Here is a 20,606-nt window from a genome sequence, read left to right on the forward strand (position 1 = left end):
CAGAGGTTTGTCTTTGAGGGAAAAACACTTCAGATGTGCTTTTTAAATGTGCCAAGGCTATGTGGGGTTTTCCAAAAGTAAGAAGTGGAATGTGCCGCTAGGAAAAATAGGAATTGGGTCACGAGTCCCATTACGAAAGCGAAAACGTGCCAGCACGCTTGCTCCGTGCTCCTCGTCAGCGTAAAACATAAGTGGGCAGTTTGGAGGGAATCAGAGCTCCGTGTGGAGGGAAGGAACACCTGCATTAATGTTTACAAATATAAGCATGGAAACCTCTATGACCAAATGAAGGCACATTTATTTCCATGACTTATGCTATAGAAACTGTGGGTCTCTTTTTTTTTTCCAGTCACATAACTAAACTAAAACCAGAGTTTAAATGTGAAAACGCTGTGTCTTTTCCTCAACTAATTCAGACCGTGCACAGTGAGATTTAATACTAGAATTTAATACAGATGCTCCAGAAACCAAGGTGCTATATGAAGAATCATGACACGGATTAAAATAAACTATTGAAGAAAAAAATGACAGATTTTCGACAAAGTTCTGTAAATTACACATTTATTTTCAAGAACTCTTTTAAATATTTCAAAAAAATCAATGAAACCGCAGCAGAAACAGTTGGTTTTACACATTTTTCAAAACATCATTCTGTACCTTGTTAAAAACGATATTCGCTTCGTTGAGCGGTGCGAACCCCCAGTCTCCTAGTGTGAAAAGGCACTTCACTGTGAGGGGAAGCTGGGAAGGTGCAAGGCCGGAGCAGCCGTGACAGTTTAATAGTTAAAAAGCATCATTATACTCATTCATGCAACTTATCAAAAAAACAAAAACAGTACAGCCAAGCACCCGGACAGAGAGGAACTCTCACGGATAACTTGATGTAGTACAAAGCTCTCAGAAATGAAGCGGTGACTAGAGAAACTTCCTCAGATGCATCTCCCATTAACTTTATAGTTTTATTTAGTTAAGCCATCCCTCCAAAAACACCACCTGACCAAAAACCAAAAAAAAGAGACACAGTTCAGTTTGTTGCCTGTGCTACAATTTCTTTTCTTAAAGAGTTTTTGGTTAGCTACGATTTCTTAAAGTGTTACAGCTAAAAATGGAAATGCGCTCCAGACGCAGTATGGCGGTCAGAGGTCTGAGGTGCGAGTTTTAAGGGCTTCTGTGGTGACGCTGCCTTGCCTCACTGCTGCGACAGGAGGGCGTTTCTGTTGGCCTTCATCTTCTCAAGGCGCTTTACAAGATGGTTGTTGGTCATCTCCATCTCATCGATCTTATCCAGGGCTGTGCGCAGCTGTGAGGGAGCAGAGAGGACAAGTTGTTGTGAGGTGTTTCACTTGGCCTGGACACACCCATTGAGATGGTCGTTTCAATGTCCATGGTGCCCTGGTCCTAACCCGCTACACAGACTCCACCTGCACTCTACGGGCATGCTTTATAGGTTGCACGTGCTGAATTAGTGGGCGAATGCATCCTCATGATTGGAGGAGAGGATCACCAATCAGTCCAGTAGAGGAAGTGCTTATGAAAAAATCCTCCCAATTTAGAAGCAGATAAATGCCGCCATAATCAACAAAAATGATTAATAATAAACAAGATCAAAGTCTACAACAATGCTTTGGATGATATTAATGAGACAGCTTGTAAAACAAAGGCAGAAGCTGTTCTATATACTGAGGTCACTGACACTGACATAACATAATTATAATTATGAACTTGATGAAAAATGAATTGTAATTCCTAATCAGACACAAACAAAGCTGACGGTAAACCGGAAAATGGGCGCTAATCATTTAAAATCTCTGTTATAATAATAATAATCCACATCATAGGAACACACTAAGCGAAGAGACATTTTTGATTGATTTGATTGATTGAGATTAGTGAACATATCTTTGAAACAATCAGACATTGGATTCTCTCAATCAGGCCAGAGATGTATTACACTAAGCAGTGTATTGCTCACTTCTACTCATGAAAACCCTGTAGACACGTTAGGTGCTTTTCTAACAGAAGTATATTTTGTAAAGTATGTTTACAAAGTAGAAGTTAGAATATTTATTGTAAATCTCAATATAAAAATTTATGTAATCAAAACCAAAGCTATTTGCACCTGGCAGCCCTGTTTAACCTACGTTGATATAGCACAACAAGTTATTATAAGAGGCAACAGCAAGTTAACGTTTTCTAAATCGTTTTTCTTTTTTTCTGAACAGGTAGCAGCAGGAAAATGTTTCTTTATCAGGGAGCAGCACACACAGTCTCTGTTCAGGGGTGTGCGATTTGTTATAAATGTATGTTGGAACATTGATGTTCATAATTCTTGTTGATGTTTATAAGAGGCAGTACATGGAGGGACTTAAGACCCAGGGGGGGATTTAGGTGAAGGAAACAACCTGGGGGGGAATAGCATGGCTGGCTCTCATTGGTCTGCACGCGTGATGACGCCCCTCCCAAGCAAATACTGATCAACATCCCCCTCCTGTGACCTGGGGTTTGTCTGTATGTGCACTTTGAATATAATAATAGTTCTTAAAAACTGCGTTGACATAAATTAATACAAAGTAATTGTTTGCGTTAATGAATGAATGCGTTAACGTGCTCAGCACTATGAATGACATACGATTATTTAGTTTGTTTAAGAAAAGCACGAGGTAGACATTGTTCTAGAGAAAAGGAAACCTTAAACGACTTCTGTTATGATCTGGCACTATACATTATTAACTTGACATTCAAGGGAGGGGTGTTTACCTCTCGTTGAAGTTTCCGTTTTTCAGCTTTAAGTTCGTCTTCTACTTTCTCCGAGCTGTCTGCTGACGACTTGTACCTGGACACTTGCCCTTCAAGTCTGTTGATCTGGGAAATGGACACAGAAAGAGTTCACTTTGGTGACTGGGAACCCAAAAATGTACTCAACATGTCATTTAGTTTGGCGAGACATTTTGACTTACATTTTGTTCCATTGTACCCATTTCCTGTTCTGCCTTGGAAAGCTTGAATTTATATTCACTAATCTGTCTGTTGGCATCTCCTACAAAGAAAACACAGAAACCAGTGAGTTTGAAAATAAGTGTTTAAACAATCTGTGAGCAGATGGATAATCAAAAGGCCAACTTACTCTGCATCTCAATAACGTGCAGGTCTGTACCGTTTTCCATCCTCTCCCCGTCTGTGCACGCACTGTCCATCTTTGTGTGTTTCTGTCTCTCCTCCTCCAGCTGATTCTTCAGCTTCCTGATCTGAGCCAGCAGTTCGTCTTTCTCCTCGGCCAACTTCCGTAGCCTGACATCTAGAAGACGCGTGGAAAATACATTAAGCTGATGCAATTTACTGTAACATGACTGCTGAGACTGTTGATCCTACAAAGTGTTGAAAGTGTGTGACGTTGTTGGAAGGCGCTGAAATGTAACAAGGTTTTTTTTTTTCCTCTTCCAAGCGTTGCTGTTTATATAAAACACATCCCATCCCATTGTTTTTTTTTATGACTTGTGGACACAGAAGCAGCATTTCCCGACTCACCCAGCGGGCCCTCTCCTGCAGACTCCAGCACCTGGGCGGCCTCCTGGGAGACCACGGTGATCCCTGAAGACAGAGGCTCATGGTTGACGTCTCCATTGGGAGTGCCGTCCGGGATGATGACCAGCCCGTGTTTCTGTGGGGAGAGAGAGCATGTTAGGGAGGACCGGCGGCACTCTCTCTGTTGCTCACAGAACTGAGGGCATGCACCGGTTTCACTGGCTCATACACAGCAACCGCTGTGAATGGAAAAAACCTCAAAACTAGAAAATGTAAAAGGCCAAATGAACAGTAAGATGTCTGTAGATGTTAAAATGTAGGAATGCAGCATTTACATTATTGGTTGTTGGGCAATAAGCAAGATTGTTATATTTTACACAAGTTAGGTAAAAGACTCAAAATCTACGACAAGGAACAGATGTAGATGGTATATATATATATATATATATAGATATGATATATATGTGAAATATGAAGCTTAACATTGGGAGCCTAGTTGAATTAACCAAACCCTGACGTTCTTATTCTAAAGCTTGTCTAAATGGTCAGAAAACGCTTTGGAATCTCTTGTACAAGCATTTGCAAAACATCTCTTTGGTAGGTTTACAATGTGAACACACAAAAGCTCACGCAGACTTCCGTGAGTTTGCCAACGACAGCTATGTGCAGTCACATTACATGCACACCTATTGTAAAAAACCAATAGTTTGATTGCATTACATGTAATTTAGCTGACGCTTTTGTCCAAGGCGACTTTCAATATTTTCAACCAAAAGAACACGAAAGTGCAATTTCATCAAATAAGCCGATTTACAACTCGCTACAAATAAGAGCCATTAGAAGTACAATTAGAGCGCTACAATTTGTTCTTTTTTAGTCAAGGTAAAGTCTGAAGAGTGTGTCTTTAGTTTGCAGCAGAAGATTTAAAGAGTCTCTGCGGTCCTGCGAGCTCATTCCACCATTTAGGAGCCAGGAGAGCGAATAGTACTATGTACACTATAGTCACGGTCAAGTGCATGTACCAAATGAGTAACGGAAAACCAGAGGGAAGGGAATAGTTGTCAGGAATATGAGATGGCAAAACAAAAACAATGAGGTAACAAGTGAAACCCAATACCAGGTATTATGGCATTAACTGGCTTAGTTCCAACCAAAAGGAAAAGCATAAAAAGCAGATTTGGGACAACAACTCACTCCTGTGACCTGGTACAGCCTGCTGGGACTTTAGACCTACCTCTCCGGCTTTGGCCTTCCCCTTGATGTCAGCAAGCTCATCTCTGAGCTCGTCTCTCTCATTCCTAATGCAATCAAAGTACTCTTTCTGTCTCTCTAGGGCCTGGCCACACGGACGAGGAGAGAAAGGAGAGTGGAGAAGAGACAGAGGAGAAGATTGATCCACTGTGGGCAGACATGCAACACCACACACTACAGCAGGACATCTCATGCACAAACATGAACCCACTAAGCACATCAAACCAACAAAGAACACACCCGTATGGGTGGGGGGATACGTCTCCACGTACGATGCTTTCATCACTCAGTCTGACTTCATGACCTAACAAATCAACTGATCCACAGGTGGAACATGCACGTCATGCTGAAACCTTTTCTACTTTTTAAGTGGGCACATGGACCTAAACAAATAAAAAACTATTATTATAGTGGCCCACTGCAGACTTCAACATCTGTGCACTTGCATTGTTAGCAGAGGTCACGGGATCCAAACCCTGTTATTTTGACATGCAAAAATGTATTGTGCCCAAGTAATGCTTAAAAGGGTCTCCCACATGCAGAGACCACATGAAAGGCAATAGTGGTGAATGCACAATCATCCGTTGCCTTCCATGTTCTGTCAGAGCACCCCATGTGGGACCTCCTACCCCGATCTTTTTGTCCTTCCAGTTTATAGTTTCTTGTAGGTCAAACGCCTCTCTGGTGAGGGCATCTAACTTAGTCTGCATTCGCTGGCTCTCCTGGAGCGGCGTAGAGAGCAGTGACAACACAGCAGTACATGAACGAGAGCAGGACAGGAATAATTGAATGGAACAAAGACAAAAGAAGAGAAACTGCAGATACACAAATGAGAGATGGTCACCGGTGCAACACGGCGAGAAGGGACCAATATGAAGAGACTCTTATGAGAAATAAATGAATGAGTCAGATAGGACGATGAAAGGAAGCTAAAAGGTCAGAAGAGATTGGTCGGGAGCCAATCAACTCTTATCAAGTCCCTGCAGAACAGAGCCCCCTCTGCAGCCTGCACAGAGGCACAAACACCTTTCACGGTGTTGACAGAATAGCTGATGTGCTCACTCTGGCACAAACCTAATGCGAGAGCAGCCGTACCTCTATAAGCTCATCTCTCTGGCGAAGTCCCTCTTTCAGCTCTTCTTGTTTATGCTGCAGGACTGTACACGTGTGCTTTTGTCTTTCTAGTTCCTGAAACCATGAGCACAACATTGACATACATCTTTAGCATTTTTACGTGCATGAAATGAATGTTCTGACATGTGGTTTAACACTAGAATAAGCTTCAGAACTTGGACTATCGTAGACTGCACCTTTGTCTTGTCCTCCAGCTCTCTCTTCATCTCAGCCGTCTGTTCCTCCATCTCCTCTATGACGTCCTTTAGTGTGTCCACTTGATAGATGAGGTTGCCTTTGTCGTTGTCCAGCTGTGCATTCGATACCATGGCTTTCTTATACTTCTCCTCCACCTCGGCAAGTGATTCCTGATGGAGGTGGGGGTGTGTTAATAAACAGAGTAAATTGGTTTGAAGCGCCGCTCACTTACATGCACCAGCGGGGCTTACTCTCTTGTATGAGATGAATTATTTTAAGAGGCATTGGCCAAACATACTTCACAGTACAGATGACTTTTTTATATATTTATGTTATAAAGATTAAGTAAAAGTATAATTGTGTACCAACTTTTCGTGGGATCTTTAAAACAGGTTGTGCACGTTACGTAATCATTTAAATGTGTAAAATCACTGAGTCAGGAGTGAAACAGGGCGATGTGGTGCAAAGGGGATCTAAAGAGAACTACAAGTGATAAGTAATCGTGTGCATCGGCGGTATCACATTCCACCAAGAACAATAAGGGAAGAGGGCTTGTTAGTGAGCTACTCATATTGAAACAACATACAGCGCTCCGCCTGAAAGAGCGAGAAACCACTGGAAGGGACTGCAGAGGTCAGCAAACATTGTGGGTGGCAGCACAGCTTCCAAACTGAAAGAGTGACCATTAGCTGTCAGTAGGTGGCGCATTTGAATTTTTCTTCTTGAAATTTACAGACAGGTCAAACGTGGGAATGACGCGACTTCAGAACACACGTCGGAAACAACAGGAAAGTGAGGGAAGATCGTGCAAAGGAACAACTTTAGGCAATTCACTCAGGGAGCATGCAAAGACATTATATATGAGTGGGGAAGGGGCGGGGGAGTGGGGGGGGCGTTAGTGACGCTACATTGCTCTCAGGGAAGAGGAGAAGGCATGCTGTGAGCTCAAGCCCCTCTACCTTCAGCTCTTTAAGCCCTTGCATGTACCGCCCTTCTACATCCTGAATCTGGTCCTTTAGTTCATAGATATCCTGTAGAGCAGATAAAAAGGAATGGTTGGGGTCAACTCGGGGGGCGTCGGGGGGGGGGTTTCAAGGGACAGATAACAAAGCACCCGTGCTGCCGTGGAAAGACAATCTCAGCTGGCGTGCACCTTGACCGGGGAACCCGAGTTGAAAGGGGAACAGCTTTACAGGACGCATGTCAAGTCCATGAAGGAAAAACAGTTAAAGCAGACACCAAGACCAGCAGGGAGGGCACAACCGAGAGAAAGCTGTGGAAGGCTTATCTGCAGAGGACACATGGACTAGCAACTGATACCATAACTATGATGCCGGGCTGACGGACATCTGCCACAGCTACGAATGAATTCATATGTGAGCCTCTTTTCATTAAACCGACAGAAGTGGGAGGCGGTGTGCGTCGTAGACCTTACCCTAAGTTCACTTAGACTGGTGTCGGGGTCGTAGATACTGCCCGTGTCTGCGCTGCCCCGCCGTGACGAGGTGCCCCCTAGCGATGCCAACGTGGCAGCCGAGAGGCCCGGGGTGGTACATCGGGAAGACGGCTGAGAACACAAAGCACCACAGAGCTCCGGTCAGAAAACCGGGGCGGCACAACTCTGCCAAGGTTATTCAACACCATCACCCGATATCGCAGGGCCTTCATGAGGTCCCGATCCTGATTCAAATCCTCCCGATGGAGGCAGAGTCACCGTTGAGTGACGCAGGGTATTTTATAAACATCACAAACTAGCTGGCCATCTCCACAGAAAGGCATTCTAATGGTGGTTGATGCCTAATACGGCATAGAAATGCACTTGGTGTTCAGCGTGATTAAACCTACTGATGCTGCATTGAAGAATTTAAATGAACAGAAGTCAAAACACAAAAAAGAAACGATGCACTCACCCGACTAAAATCTGTGTACTGCTTGTCACATTTTTCATCCAGCTGTAATGAAAGAGAAGACACACTTTAAAAAGAGATCACCGCTAATTAGACGACAACCCATGCGGTGATGTCATGCTCGGGAGTCCTTTCCTGGTCTGTAAATCAAGGAGTTAGTCCAGGAGAAGTGCTGCATGATGACAAAGTACAGAGAACTGACGAGCAAAGGAAGCACTGAGTGAATCCCACCACTCTGTTAAAGAAGGTGTTTCCGTCATGCTGCTGACCGCTGCAGCAAAGTCACTCAACGTCAATAAAAAACACACACCGGGGGATGAGTTTTGAAAAACCAAATGTTATTCCTTTGACCATGCATCATTGGGGTTGCACATCACCCGCCCCAACAGACTTACAGCGTCCAAATCCGGAATGCTCAAATCATCGAGGTCAGACACAACACTGCCTCTCCGGCTGGTGCGGCTGAAATAATCAGCAGCCGACTCACTAATGTCGGAGAAGTCAGACGACTGCTCACGACACAGAGGAAGAGGATAGGAGGTATAGGCAGAGAAATAAAGAAGAACACAGCGTCAGTGAGGAAAGCAAGGAAACACACAGAGGAAAGCACTGGCCAAGGACAGGGACTTCAAATGGCATTGCTCTTGTGTCAGTACGACAGAATAAAAAAAAAAGATAAAAAAGTTTGCACAGTGTTGTTGGTTACTGGGATCGGTTTAGATTGGGGGGAGCCCAGTCCCTGCAGCTCACCACACTGTCCCTGCGGCCTCTGCCGAAGCGTTCCTGGGACACGCTGCTGACAGTGTCATCATCAGAGGAGGACTGGGAGGAATACGCACATACATATAAACACACACACACACACACACACACGAGATGAGGAGTCAGATTAATGTAGGATGGATACATGCCAGCAGCAGACCCTGTAGTGAACTGATTATTCGATCACGCTAAGAATCACACACACTATACTGCATGTTTAATCATGCAATTATCAACATAGTCATGTACGACAACTGGAGTTTAGTTTAATAAGACAATCTAAAACCTCTAAGCCTGTACAGCGCCGTAGCAGAACTCCTTAAGACACACACACACACACACACGTTAATGTCCAACAACATGGCTCCCTAAGGGAGTACCAGAGGGCCCAAGCTGTGGCCAGTCTGGTACTGGTGATCAACATTCTCCCAGGGAGGGGGAGGCCTGGTGGTGAGAGGGGGCGAGGGGCAGCTTGTTAAATAGCAACGGTCCGTGTGTGTGGTGTTTTGTGACATCATGCGGTGGTTTAAGGTGCTCACCACAGGGCTGCTGTGGGTGGAGCCGGCTCCAGAGTACAAGCTGTATTCAGAGGGCTGTGGATGGGTGGAGGAGGAGGACAGCACAAGGGATCAGTTAGCTGCTGTGGTGGTGGTGGTGGGGATATTGCTTAGACGCGGTTTGACAAACATTCCGAAGACTTACAGCTCTTGAACTGTACCCTGAGCCGCAAAGGCCGGTGTCGTCGCAGAGAGAGGCCTGAGGGCACATGTGGGAGACAAGGCAGGACTCAGCAAAACGCACAGGGCAGTACGGCCCATTGAGCAGAGCCGACGCACAGTCTCCGGCCAAGCAACAAAATAACACTCTGTATTTCAAACATGAAGTAGGGCATTTCTTTCAGCCCTCTACAACAACAGCCACACACCTCTACCTCATCTAACCGAAGCACCGATCTCAGGCTGAGGCCGAATGCCCGGTAGCTAAATACAAGCAGTCCTGTGTGCCCCGGGCATCCGATCAGACATGTGTGGCCAGCAGACGTGGAATGTCTACTTGTGAAGGGAACATGAGGCATGCAGGGAGATGTTGGGGCCACTCGAGTCACAGAGAACTGACCATGCTGTAGCTGCGAGGCAGCGCCACGCCCACGGTGGAGGACGAGGAAGTGGTGGCCTGTCGGAGAGGAGGGGAGCCGGGAAGTGGCCGTTTAGAGGACAGGGGAAACAGGATGAATGCTTTTGCTGAGTCTGGAACATTTAAGGTCGAAAAGGGTTGAGGAGCAGGGAGGTGAGGTGACAGTGTCCCTGTCGAATGTTTTATTACCGGTGAAGTAATAGAATCTATATAAATTCAACAGTGCTAAACTACACCTTCAAAACCAAGATTTTATCGGTTTCTTTAATGCTTTACGAGATATATGGATTATATAACAAGTCTGTTAGATTTCTAGACTAGATTTCTGTGTATAAAAAGGTTGGACAGCACTTTCAGGGGGACCGACCCGAGGCTGATAGGTGGAGGTGGAGAGAGGAGCCGTTGGTTTGGTCTTCGATAGGCTGCTGTAGGTCCTTTGATCGTGGTAAAGTCCAGTCTGGAAGGGTAGCAATGTAAATGTCACCTCAAACAAACACCGCCATAACTAACATGACCCTCGAGGATCCAACTACTATGTTTTTCCACACACATTCAACGTGGCTCGGCAAACAACTGCGGGACGCTTCACAAGGAAACAAATAAGTAAATCTTATCGGGGGTGGGGTCGATCAGCAGTTCATCACCACCGCTACACTACCTCCATGTGAATGCTGCAGAAGAGACACAAACACTGATAGGAGTACACTGACCAGCAGGTCTTTCTTCGAGGAGCTGGAGGAGGCCCTTTTATGGCCATGCAGGTCACTGTACACAGAACTCTGTTCAAACCAGAAATCAAAGAAATGAAGAAAATCAGAACGAGACAGGCCATAGGAAAGGGAGTGACAAACAGCTGATGGCTACATCACATGGGTACATACAGTGGAGCGGGAAGTCTTGAGGGTGGAGCTAGAGGAGGGGCCATCGGACTGAAGAGAGAACAGGAGTGTCATGAATGGCGCACACGAGCAGAGCACGTTTGTGTCTCACTGACGGTGTGTTAGATCTTCAACAGGCAAAGAGGAGCGAGTCAATGCGTCGGCGGATCGAGCAAACAATGGCCAAGTGGCCCTCTGTCGATTAGGATGTGGTGAGGTATCGTTTTGTTTTTTTCAGATCAACGGGTGCAAACGCACACAGGAGCAAAGTCCTGCTGAAGTGCCTGAGTTCGAGTGTACTAGGGGACAACTGCACTAGTTACTAGCTAATATTTAACATGCTACAATGCTACATGAAATGTTTGGGTCAGGCAACCAAAACCGCTCAGTGACGCATGCCAATGTGATTCGTGGAGAGATGCAGTGTGGGAAATAAAGTCTCAGAGACACGTCTCCTCCAGTGTTTGACCCCTTCTGCCATATGTGAATCTCTGATGTGAAAAGGGTTTATCTCGAGCAGAAGTGGAGGAGACAGACTAAAGGAAAGTGGAAACATTTGAAATTGGGAAAACAGCTGCTTGCTTCCGTGCACATCCCTTCTGCTCTACACAGTTAGCCAGAAATGAACTCCAGTGACATGCAGAGAGTCCAGGCCTTCGATCAGTTGCCAAGCTGCACACACTGTGCACTCACAACGCACCAACACGTCTTTCCTACGGGAACTGGATCTACTCTTGGACCCCAAGTCACGGGCTGCCGATGATGAGGTTGACTTCAAAGTAAAAACATTAGGAGAAATCTTCACTTTGCCAACCACTTCATTCTATGCAGCCGATTAACAGTACCAAATGAAAGCATTTCACTTATATGCATTCGTTAAACAAAGACTTTCCTAACCAGAGCAGCGGTTTTCCACACATCTGTGTGAGAGACCTAATAAAAAACTGCCATGGATTCATTATGTGTTACGCACCCTGTAGCTGCGGATTGACATGACATCATCATCCAGCCCCTATTGAAGTGGAAAAACGGAGTCACAGCAGGGAAGCAGACAGAGAGGAACATGGATGATGAGACGTTGACTGCAGGATTTAAGGAGAAAAGCAAGGGGGGAAATACAGGCAGACAAAGAGGAAGTGTGGGGGGATACAGACCCGACGATGACGGCTGGTTATACTACTACTAGAGCTTCTGGCCTTTTCTGAGTCAGCCTGCAGTAAGGAAGGAAAGTAGGAAAAGATTACGGAATGAAAAGTAGAGAGGAAGGTCACTGTGACGCTCAACAGTTGCTATGGCAAAAACCAAAACATGCAACACAACTCTGGCGATCATGTTTATCACCAAATAGATCTGCAAATGTTATCCTCTTTAAGCACGGCAGCAGCAAGATTAGTGATAGACAAAAACTGGGCATTTTGCACATTTCTGTCTCATCTGTTGATTTAAAAAAAAAAAAAAAAAATAGAAAAGGTTAACATAAGCACACCCGATGGAAATCTCTGCTAGGCTTTCTTGCATCAAAACACCAACACACTTACACACAGATCCAGTCCATGCTATGGCTGTGTGTCCACACTCAACAGCCTGCATCCTACTCGCTTGCAGACTTGCCCACCCGAAATAAAGTCAAAGGGCAAAGCAGGCTCTACAAAAACACACAGCTTACGACGTCTCCAAAGCAAACACGCCGCTGAGGCCTACTTCTACAGCGAGCTACAGAGTGGTCTGGGACGGACGGACGGTCAGACTCGACTGGGACTCAACCCCACACGACAGGCGCCGTGTTAGTGGAGCGACAGGGCGGCGAGCTGCCGCGTGCTCGCCTACCATCCACTGGTGGATCTGACCCCATTTCCTGTTGCCGCTGCTGCTGGATGTGTGGTAAGAGCGCTGCACATGAGCGGGAGAAGTGCCAGAAAAGACCAAAAACATACAATCATACTTCACTTCAAACTGCTGAAAAGTAGAACTGGGTGACATTCACTTCAGGAATAGAACTTTTGGTTTCATTTGTGGACATGCAGCACTTTCATTTTTCTCTCTGTGGGTATATGTTTGCGTGTATGGACAACCAGATTCATCTAAAAATGTATTTCAAGGCACACGGCCAAGCTGCTTCTCTGCACCAGGGAGTACGGAGGCAGAGGAGTGGCTTGCCAACACACAATCAGTTGTGGTAACCGTCCATGTTAAAGCAACAAATAACTAAATAAATAAAGGCGAAAACAATGCCTCTCTCCATATTCAATATACAGTTGATAAAGGGCTGAGAGCAGCAGTTAGGGTCATTCCAAAAGAGGGGCCCACTTTGTGATTTATACCTCTTTCTGCTGCCGCTCAAGTTCCCTCATTCGAATATCCCTGGCCTCCGCCCGAGCCGCCCTCTTCGCCGCAAGCCTCGCCTCCGCCTGTAATACACAACATGAACACACTTGTCAGTTGTTACTGGAAGCTCGTAGTGCTGCCGGCCTCTGAGGACACACCTGCTGAGTGCAAGGGGAGAAAAAACAATGAAGGGAACCAACGGCACAGTGAGATCTCCAGGAGCTCGTGTTAGAGAAGTGAGCCGGCGGAGAGCACACACACGCGTTCTTCCCCGTTGATGAGCTCTATGAGGGCCCAACTGCAGGAACATTAGGCATACAAGGAATATGGCTTGGTAAATGGTGCAAAAGTAAAAACACAGCAAAATAGTCTGACTACCATTTACATTTACAATTTTGGTTAACAAAATAAGAGTTAAAAACATATATGTTATGCAGTGTCCAGGAGTAGAAGAATTGACTTGGCGATATAGTGTCTGAGTCCGTTGGTGATTAGGTTGACTTTATGGAAGCGCTGCATGGTTACAACACTGTAGTTTATTGTTTAGATCAAACTAATTCAAAACAACTTAAAAGAAAGAAGGCATAACTCGTATAATCTAGTTGAAAGGACAGTTATGGGCATGATGTCTATAATGCATTTCTCTGCTGATAATAGTACAATTAATATTATGAACATATAGAACATATGTTTCAGGGGGGGTAACTTTCAAACCTCATGGGGAAAGGGGTGGGGTGACTCCAACACAGACAAACCGAGAGCAAACAATGTGAGTCACAATAGTGTGTCAATACGACACGTCAGCACCTTTTCAGAACGAGCTGTACCAAACAAGTTTGACTCAAAAGGTAGACCGGGCCAGACAGAACCCCCTCCATTGGTGAGTGTTGGGGGGGGTCATCACACAATTTTCCCCAACCAAGTTGGAACACGAACAGGAGCTCAGCAGAATGAGTCCCCCAGGTGACCATGTATACTATCGCTCCACCGCGTCCGTAAGAGCACATTGCTGGTGGAGCACGGGCCTTTATCCCTTAACGACAGTCCATAGATACAGAGACACCAGCATGCGTTGTGTACAGTATCTCACAGCAGACAAACACTGGCAGCATTCCAGCAAGTTCTTATCTGCACTGCCAGAACAGAACGCCTGTTGGTGCTGAGGCTATTCCTGTTTCAATGCTAGGCTGGAGGGAACAAACACCAAATGCTGCTTCTTTGGGTCCACGCACCCAGTGGTACTGAAAGACCCTTGAGGCCGACGATTGGATAGACTGAAGAGCCAGGGGTTGTGACCTGTAATGAGTGAAGATCATGACCCAGAGTTTACGACAGCACAGCCAGGGTGATGATACAAAAATCTTCTATTCCACCACCACTCATAAATGTGAGCAAAGGTAAACAGTTAATTTGTCATTCTTTCGTTGTGTGAATATGCAAGATCTTCTTCTGTGAAACCAAAGCCTGAGAACGCCATTAAAAAGAAAGTTAATGCGATGTGTGACTTTTCCTATGGACTTTGGAATCTAACTGATAGCCAACCATTTAAACTTGGTACACGGTGAAAAGGGAAGCACATTTGTGCGGCTACGAGGGGAGAGCGAATGAGAAACGTGTTCTCTGCACCTGTCGCGCTGTCTGACAGTATGACCTGCTTTGCACAGCAGCACAGCTGAGCTCTCTGTCTCTGTCCTATCTATAGCCCCCGGCGCTCTGACGGCGATATCATGAGGCTGGAAGGGTAACCGGAGCAGCACAAGTTCACCATCACACACACCTACAGCAATCTGGGCAATAAGAGTGCAGCAATCCCCTCTGAACTCATCTGGAGCGCTCCCAACAATGACTTGTGTATGCTGAGCTAAGACGCCGCTGCTCTTATGCCACTGCTAATTAGATTCAACAAAAATATTTGGGAGTTTTTCACTCTTGGGTTTAGTAAAAAAAAAAAATATGAAAAAGAAAACAGATGAATCAGTAATGATTATAATGAACAAAATACTATTATGTCAACAGTTTGCAGTGTCCAGAAAATAACTACATAAATTGAAATAAAAACTAGTAAAGCGGGGTACAGTATTTCCAGTTTCATTACTGTGGTCCATATTTATACATTTTTGATATAAATACTCAAATTGTTCAAAAGAATAGGTGGAAATAAGCTTACAAAAGGAAGGGCTGATATGTAAACAGAATGGTATTACGACAACAAAAAACGTGAGTGAATTTGACTAGTGTTACAAAGCCTGCATTAACAGAGGACCAAGCCGCATCAAACAGGTTTTCCTTATCAGTTCTTTACAAACCCGGGGGGGACATGGGCTTTGTCCGCTGCAGCCTGAGCAGGGACGTGCAAAGCTTTCCATTGAAATACTCACTTTTGATATCACAAAACAAAGTCATATGAACTATGAACTATAGCTTCCACAAAAACACACACCCTTTGTACATAGAGAAAAGTTAATGATTGTCTTGTTCGAGTCCCATGAGCTCCCTTAGATCCTAATCTCAGGGACAACAGGAATGAGAGGATCATCTTATTGTAACGCGTGGCCTCGGTCACATTTCTAAGCAAGCTGCTGGTGTCCAAAAAGTAACGTAGGAGACCTCAGAACTGAGCCGGGGAAGGTGGAGGCTCAAATTCAGTCATCCCCAGTCGTGATCAGCGCCAAGGGTACCGACACACCAGGCAGAAGCTGCAGTGTTTTGAAGATCTGTTTGTGGGGGCGGCGAGTTGGACACTGACCCCCTCGAGCTGCCTGCTCAGTTGATCTAATCTCTGCTTTGCTCCACAAAAAGATTCAAACTCAGAACCTGACTGGGAGGGTCGGGTGACTCATGTTTCTACTACCGGCCCGCATGACTATAAAGAGAGAAAATGGAGCCTTGCGCTTAGTGCCCCAAGAATGACGAGAAGTATTTAAATATTTAAGGAAAGCCAATTCATCGAGTGTTACATTTCTACCTGAAAAGCTTCAAAGGTAATCTTCAGACTTTTTTTCCCTTATACAAGAAAAAGTCTGACAACGGATCTTTGTATTTCATGTTGTTTGCTACCTCCCTCTAAAAAGAAAAAAAGCGGCAAAGGAATGGCAGCCCTGCAACGGAACGAAATGGAATAATCTCAAGACATGTCGTTACAGGCTTTGCAGCTTTCCTCCTCGGCCGTGTTTCCCCCCCCCCATATGGAAACCTACTCAAGTCGAGTCAATCCCCCTTCGGTCCAGACCAGCTGTCTCCATTTACTTCAGCTGGGACACATTTTAACCAGCAAAACCTGAATAATTATGTATCATTTAAAATATGAATCCCATTTGCTAACACTACTCTGACCCCCATGTTTCAACGTTTCAAATCAAACACAAACTTGTTGAATGGAGAGTTTGGTAAGCGAGACAAACTAATTTACCAGCTGTATTTAAAGCAGTACTTGAAACAAATCTTATCAAACTGCAGAGATGTTTTAAGTTCACTTAATAATTAACTGCTTCTAAAAATAAAAATCCACTTATATATGCTATGTCCTTTTTAGTTGCAGTCTCAGGGTATCACTTATAATAGTAATGAATAGAATAATACCAAAAATAATCATGGTCCACTAATGTTGACCCAAATATTTAGGAAAACAAATTATCTGCACATGCTGCAGAACAAGTACTATTTATATGGAATATCTGTTAATTTGAGTTATTGCGAGTCAATTTTCAAAAATAATATATTATTCTTTTCTATAATGGTTTAAGAAAACAGAAGCAAAATCACATGTCATATTTTGAAAATGATACATTTTTTGGTGTATCTCATTATAATGATACACCGTGGACTGTAAATTCAAATGGAAATAGCCTATATTATCATTAACCTTTTCTAGGCGATAGACGTTTAGGTATTAGCTTATAAGGGTCAACCACTAAAAATCATTGATTCTAGGAAATGATTTCCTCTGCATAGTCCTTTAATATTGAATTGAAAGAGTGCTTTGATGCAACAGAAACTTTTATGCTGGATAAAACATATATGCATTGATTAAACAATAAATGGATAGCGCTACACAAGGAGATTTACAGTGTAGATAGATTCCACTCTAACCCAAATTAGAAAAACAGAATGTGTATGATGGAGGTTCAACTTACCTCCCGAGCGATGCTACTCAAAGCATCGTCCTCTGCTGAGAAGCGGTCTTTCAGGGGGGCACGCTTTCTACCACAGCCTTGTGTCCCCATGCTGCCTCTGGAATTGTTGCACCACCAATGATATGCAAGGCCACAGAATACACACAAGTGTATGTTATTGGCTACAGGGAAAAAGCAGAAACAAAAGAAACATGGTTTAATGGTGTCTAAACAAAGCAAATGTGGCGATAATTTGAACAGAAAAGCAGCTGCACACGTGAACCAACTTTAATTCCACACATGTACATAATATCCAATAATATATATCTAATGCTATTGATACAGAGGGAATCATTACAGATATACTTTTAAAAACAATCAGAAAGCATTATTGTTTACTGAAATGGTTTGCATTTGCTTGTATTATTAATATTATTCTTCATCACCAACATAATCATATATTTGACAGACATCTTGACACTATCAGTGAGATCATCTAGAGTCTAGGTGATCTCACTGATAGTGTCTAGGTTCTAGACAAAGCGCACTGTAGCTGGCTGGCAGAGGCATGGAGGGGGGGGGACACGCCTAGTTTAGAACCCAGCTGAGTCAGAAGACCCAAGAGAGACATGAGCGCTCATTAAAGACGGTTGATGATCTGAACCCAGAGATCCATGATTCAAATTCAATGTCGTGACTAACTCCGAGACCCCGGCTAACAAATCAGCGACAATTCGCGTTCGCTATTCAAAAATATGATAAGTTACTGTTAGCTTGCGCTAATCAATCATCCTCCTCAGCTGAAATACTGAAACACTAACCTTTCCTCGGACAGTTTTCCACTGTCGAATGTAACATTTTATTTCCGGTACCATGGCCATTAGGAAAGGGATTGTAAGTAACGAACCTAAAGTTAAAGTTACCTCAATGCCATGTTAGCATTAGCTGGCTAATTATACTAACATTAACGTAACTCAATCTAAGGTTAGCCAACTCATCTGGAAGCTAACTAGTAGGGCTAGCGTTAACCAGCATTGCGTCCTCTCGAAATTCTTATTTAAGAGTTAGCTCACCATACCTTTTTAGTTTCTTCCTCTGCTTCTGGTGAGGCGAACAATATACAAAACCGATCCCGACCAACACATGCACTTTCCCCAGCAATGACCCCGACATGGACAACTGTCTCCGGGAGACAACGCTATGCTAGCTGATCAGTTTAGCTGGGTAGTTAGCTTGGCTAGCCAGTGCGGCTAACCTCAACTGTCCTGAGAGGCAGGCAGGGCAAACTGGGACCGATCACCCAGTCATATTCCCGACCCCAAATATACAACGTTACCTTCACAACACCTTCAAATAATCCGCGACACTACCAAGGTGTTGTCCCTTTCTCCAGGATATTTAGGAGAGAGCCATTCGGGGTCTGTTCACAGATTTGTAGTGTTTTTGTCCACACTGACAGCTGTCATCAGTCCGCCTTTCCAGCGCTTTCCACTGACCGGTGGGTAGATTCAAATGTCCCGGATGTTGGGAAAAATGAGGGTGTGATGCCGCCTTCACGAACCTTCAGACACATCGTGATGACATCTGGCAGTTAGCGATTTTCCATTGAGTGAATTTATGTCCGTTGGCTAAAACAAACAAACGAACTCTATAGGTTTTTATGCCTTGATTACTTCAAAATCTAATCAGACCGTTCACCAATTAAGCAGTCTCTGTATGAACACTGTCGAAATGCAACAGAAGCTCACCACTAAACCCAACTATAAAACCAGAAATGTGGGATAACACAACGTGAGGTTTGTTTATTTTTTTCAGGGAATTTCATTTTTTTTCTGGCTATATATATATATATATATATATATATGGCACCTATAGTGTTTTGAACTAGATCCATTCTTTACGTTTTACTTTTAAGTTTAACGTATAACAAACATTTAATTAATTTTATCTATAATTAATGAGTTTCCTATTCTACCCATAGTAGAGTCAGTTCAATACAGTGTTTAATTTATTAGTTTAACCAGTCTGCGCTGTCGACTTATTAGAAGTTGTCCACAAGAGGACAGTAGCGGATAATTAATTATTCTCGGTGTCACACTGTGCAAGAATGTAGTTCCTCCTCATATGAATGGATACACTCAAAAATAGAATTACAATATCAACAAAAATCCAGTTTGGACTGCTGGATTGTCTTTTTCTCTAGTAGTAGAAGTTGTAACATTTAAAGTTATCTATTCTGTGGAGTGTTTCGGCCAGTTAAAGTATTACAGTCGGACATTACAAATATCATGACAGGATTAAAGAAAATACAAAAATAGCTGAAATATTTTGTGTGTAATGCATTTGATTCATAAACCAACATGTTTGTTTAGTGCAGCACAGCAGTAAAACAATGCGAGCGGTACCAGCATTATGTTTTCTCTACTACGTCTAGGTGGTAAAGCACCTGTAAGTTTTTATATGACCTGCATGGGAATCCCCTGATTGACACCATGGCACAGGATGCTTCCAAACAATCACACACTTGCAATCACAAACCCCCACAGCGGCTGTATCATTCTCCCTCATTATAGGATGCTAATGACTGTTTTGTCTCTGGTCACCCCTCTCTGTTACCGTGCAGACAGAGTTTACTGGAGTCTTAACCCAAAGACACCATCAGCCAAACTGTCTCCATGCAGCCACTCCTGGTAAAATTTCCATGTAGTCATCATTTTAAGCTCTAATTAACCATTGTTCACTTTCATAATAACAAAAGATCATATCTAAACTGGCAACGGATGCATAACACTTCAACTTCAATATTAGTAGTTAAAACTCTATGACCTTTTCAGTTGCAGTGCTACTGGAACAGAAAGCCCTCATGTATTAGATATTCTATCAACATACATAACATTATGAAGTCATTTTTAAAAACTGTGCGGACCTGTGACAAGAAGTCAAATTAAACATATGATTTGGGGTCTTGAATTTCAGTCGTCTAAAAAAGGAAAACATATTGGACAAGCATTCATGGTGAAAACAGGAGGCCTAAGGCATCCAGACAGTGCTTAATTGTATTTGTCTTGGTTTATGGCCCTTTTAACTCATAAAAATGTGGTTTGTTTTCCTGGCACAGACAGGCATGTACTCAGCTGCTCCAAACCTGAAAAGTCTCCACGTCTTTATCTTCAGTATCTTTGAGCTTTGTCAATTTTCTCCTCTGTCGACTCGCCTTTGACAGTTAGCGTTTTGTGTCAGTGTGAGGGATTCATATAGTTTTGGACGGCATGCACCACCGATGGTTGGAACAGCACAGTCTCAATTGTTGACTGGGATATCTTTAAGCCTGTCTCTCCACAGAAAAAAGGAGTAGAAACCATGGAGCCCCAACATGTAATTACCCCATGGAGGGCAATGCTCCC

At 43.8% G+C, this 20,606-nt stretch overlaps 1 protein-coding gene across 22 annotated transcripts; it reads right to left on the minus strand.

Moving 5' to 3' along the window:
- Positions 1–544: 544 nt before the first annotated feature.
- On the minus strand, positions 545–18,825 carry lrrfip2 (leucine rich repeat (in FLII) interacting protein 2). 22 transcript variants are annotated; one of them, XM_040179031.2, is made up of 27 exons: positions 18,539–18,721; positions 17,224–17,384; positions 13,087–13,173; positions 12,593–12,655; positions 11,920–11,976; positions 11,739–11,777; positions 11,466–11,537; positions 10,769–10,816; positions 10,598–10,666; positions 10,255–10,344; positions 9,870–9,926; positions 9,456–9,509; positions 9,293–9,346; positions 8,742–8,813; positions 8,387–8,500; positions 7,995–8,036; positions 7,520–7,651; positions 7,044–7,115; positions 6,084–6,254; positions 5,869–5,961; positions 5,403–5,495; positions 4,757–4,858; positions 3,526–3,658; positions 3,125–3,295; positions 2,958–3,037; positions 2,758–2,862; positions 545–1,300 (listed from the first exon to the last, which is right to left on the minus strand). In XM_040179031.2, the coding sequence occupies exons 2-27, from the start codon at positions 17,311–17,313 to the stop codon at positions 1,190–1,192; spliced, it is 2,271 nt and encodes a 756-aa protein (XP_040034965.2). In that variant the 5' UTR covers positions 17,314–17,384; positions 18,539–18,721; the 3' UTR covers positions 545–1,189. The 22 variants fall into 22 exon arrangements, with proteins under 22 accessions (XP_040034965.2, XP_040034967.2, XP_040034968.2 ...); XM_040179033.2 differs by having other exon boundaries at positions 18,281–18,653; XM_040179034.2 differs by lacking the exon at positions 12,593–12,655.
- Between the last annotated feature and the right edge of the window lie 1,781 nt (positions 18,826–20,606).

This window comes from Gasterosteus aculeatus, chromosome 6 (assembly GCF_964276395.1).
Source record: "Gasterosteus aculeatus chromosome 6, fGasAcu3.hap1.1, whole genome shotgun sequence".
Taxonomy (NCBI): domain Eukaryota; kingdom Metazoa; phylum Chordata; class Actinopteri; order Perciformes; family Gasterosteidae; genus Gasterosteus; species Gasterosteus aculeatus.

Coding starts and splice junctions, on each gene's coding strand:
- lrrfip2 (XM_040179031.2), bottom strand. CDS start 17,313: ATGGGGACACAAGGCTGTGGTAGAAAGCGTGCCCCCCTGAAAGACCGC. Junction 7,116..7,519: donor CCAGTCTAAGTGAACTTAGG/GTAAGGTCTACG, acceptor TCTGCTCTACAG/GATATCTATGAACTAAAGGA. Junction 1,301..2,757: donor AACGGAAACTTCAACGAGAG/GTAAACACCCCT, acceptor GCTCCCTCACAG/CTGCGCACAGCCCTGGATAA.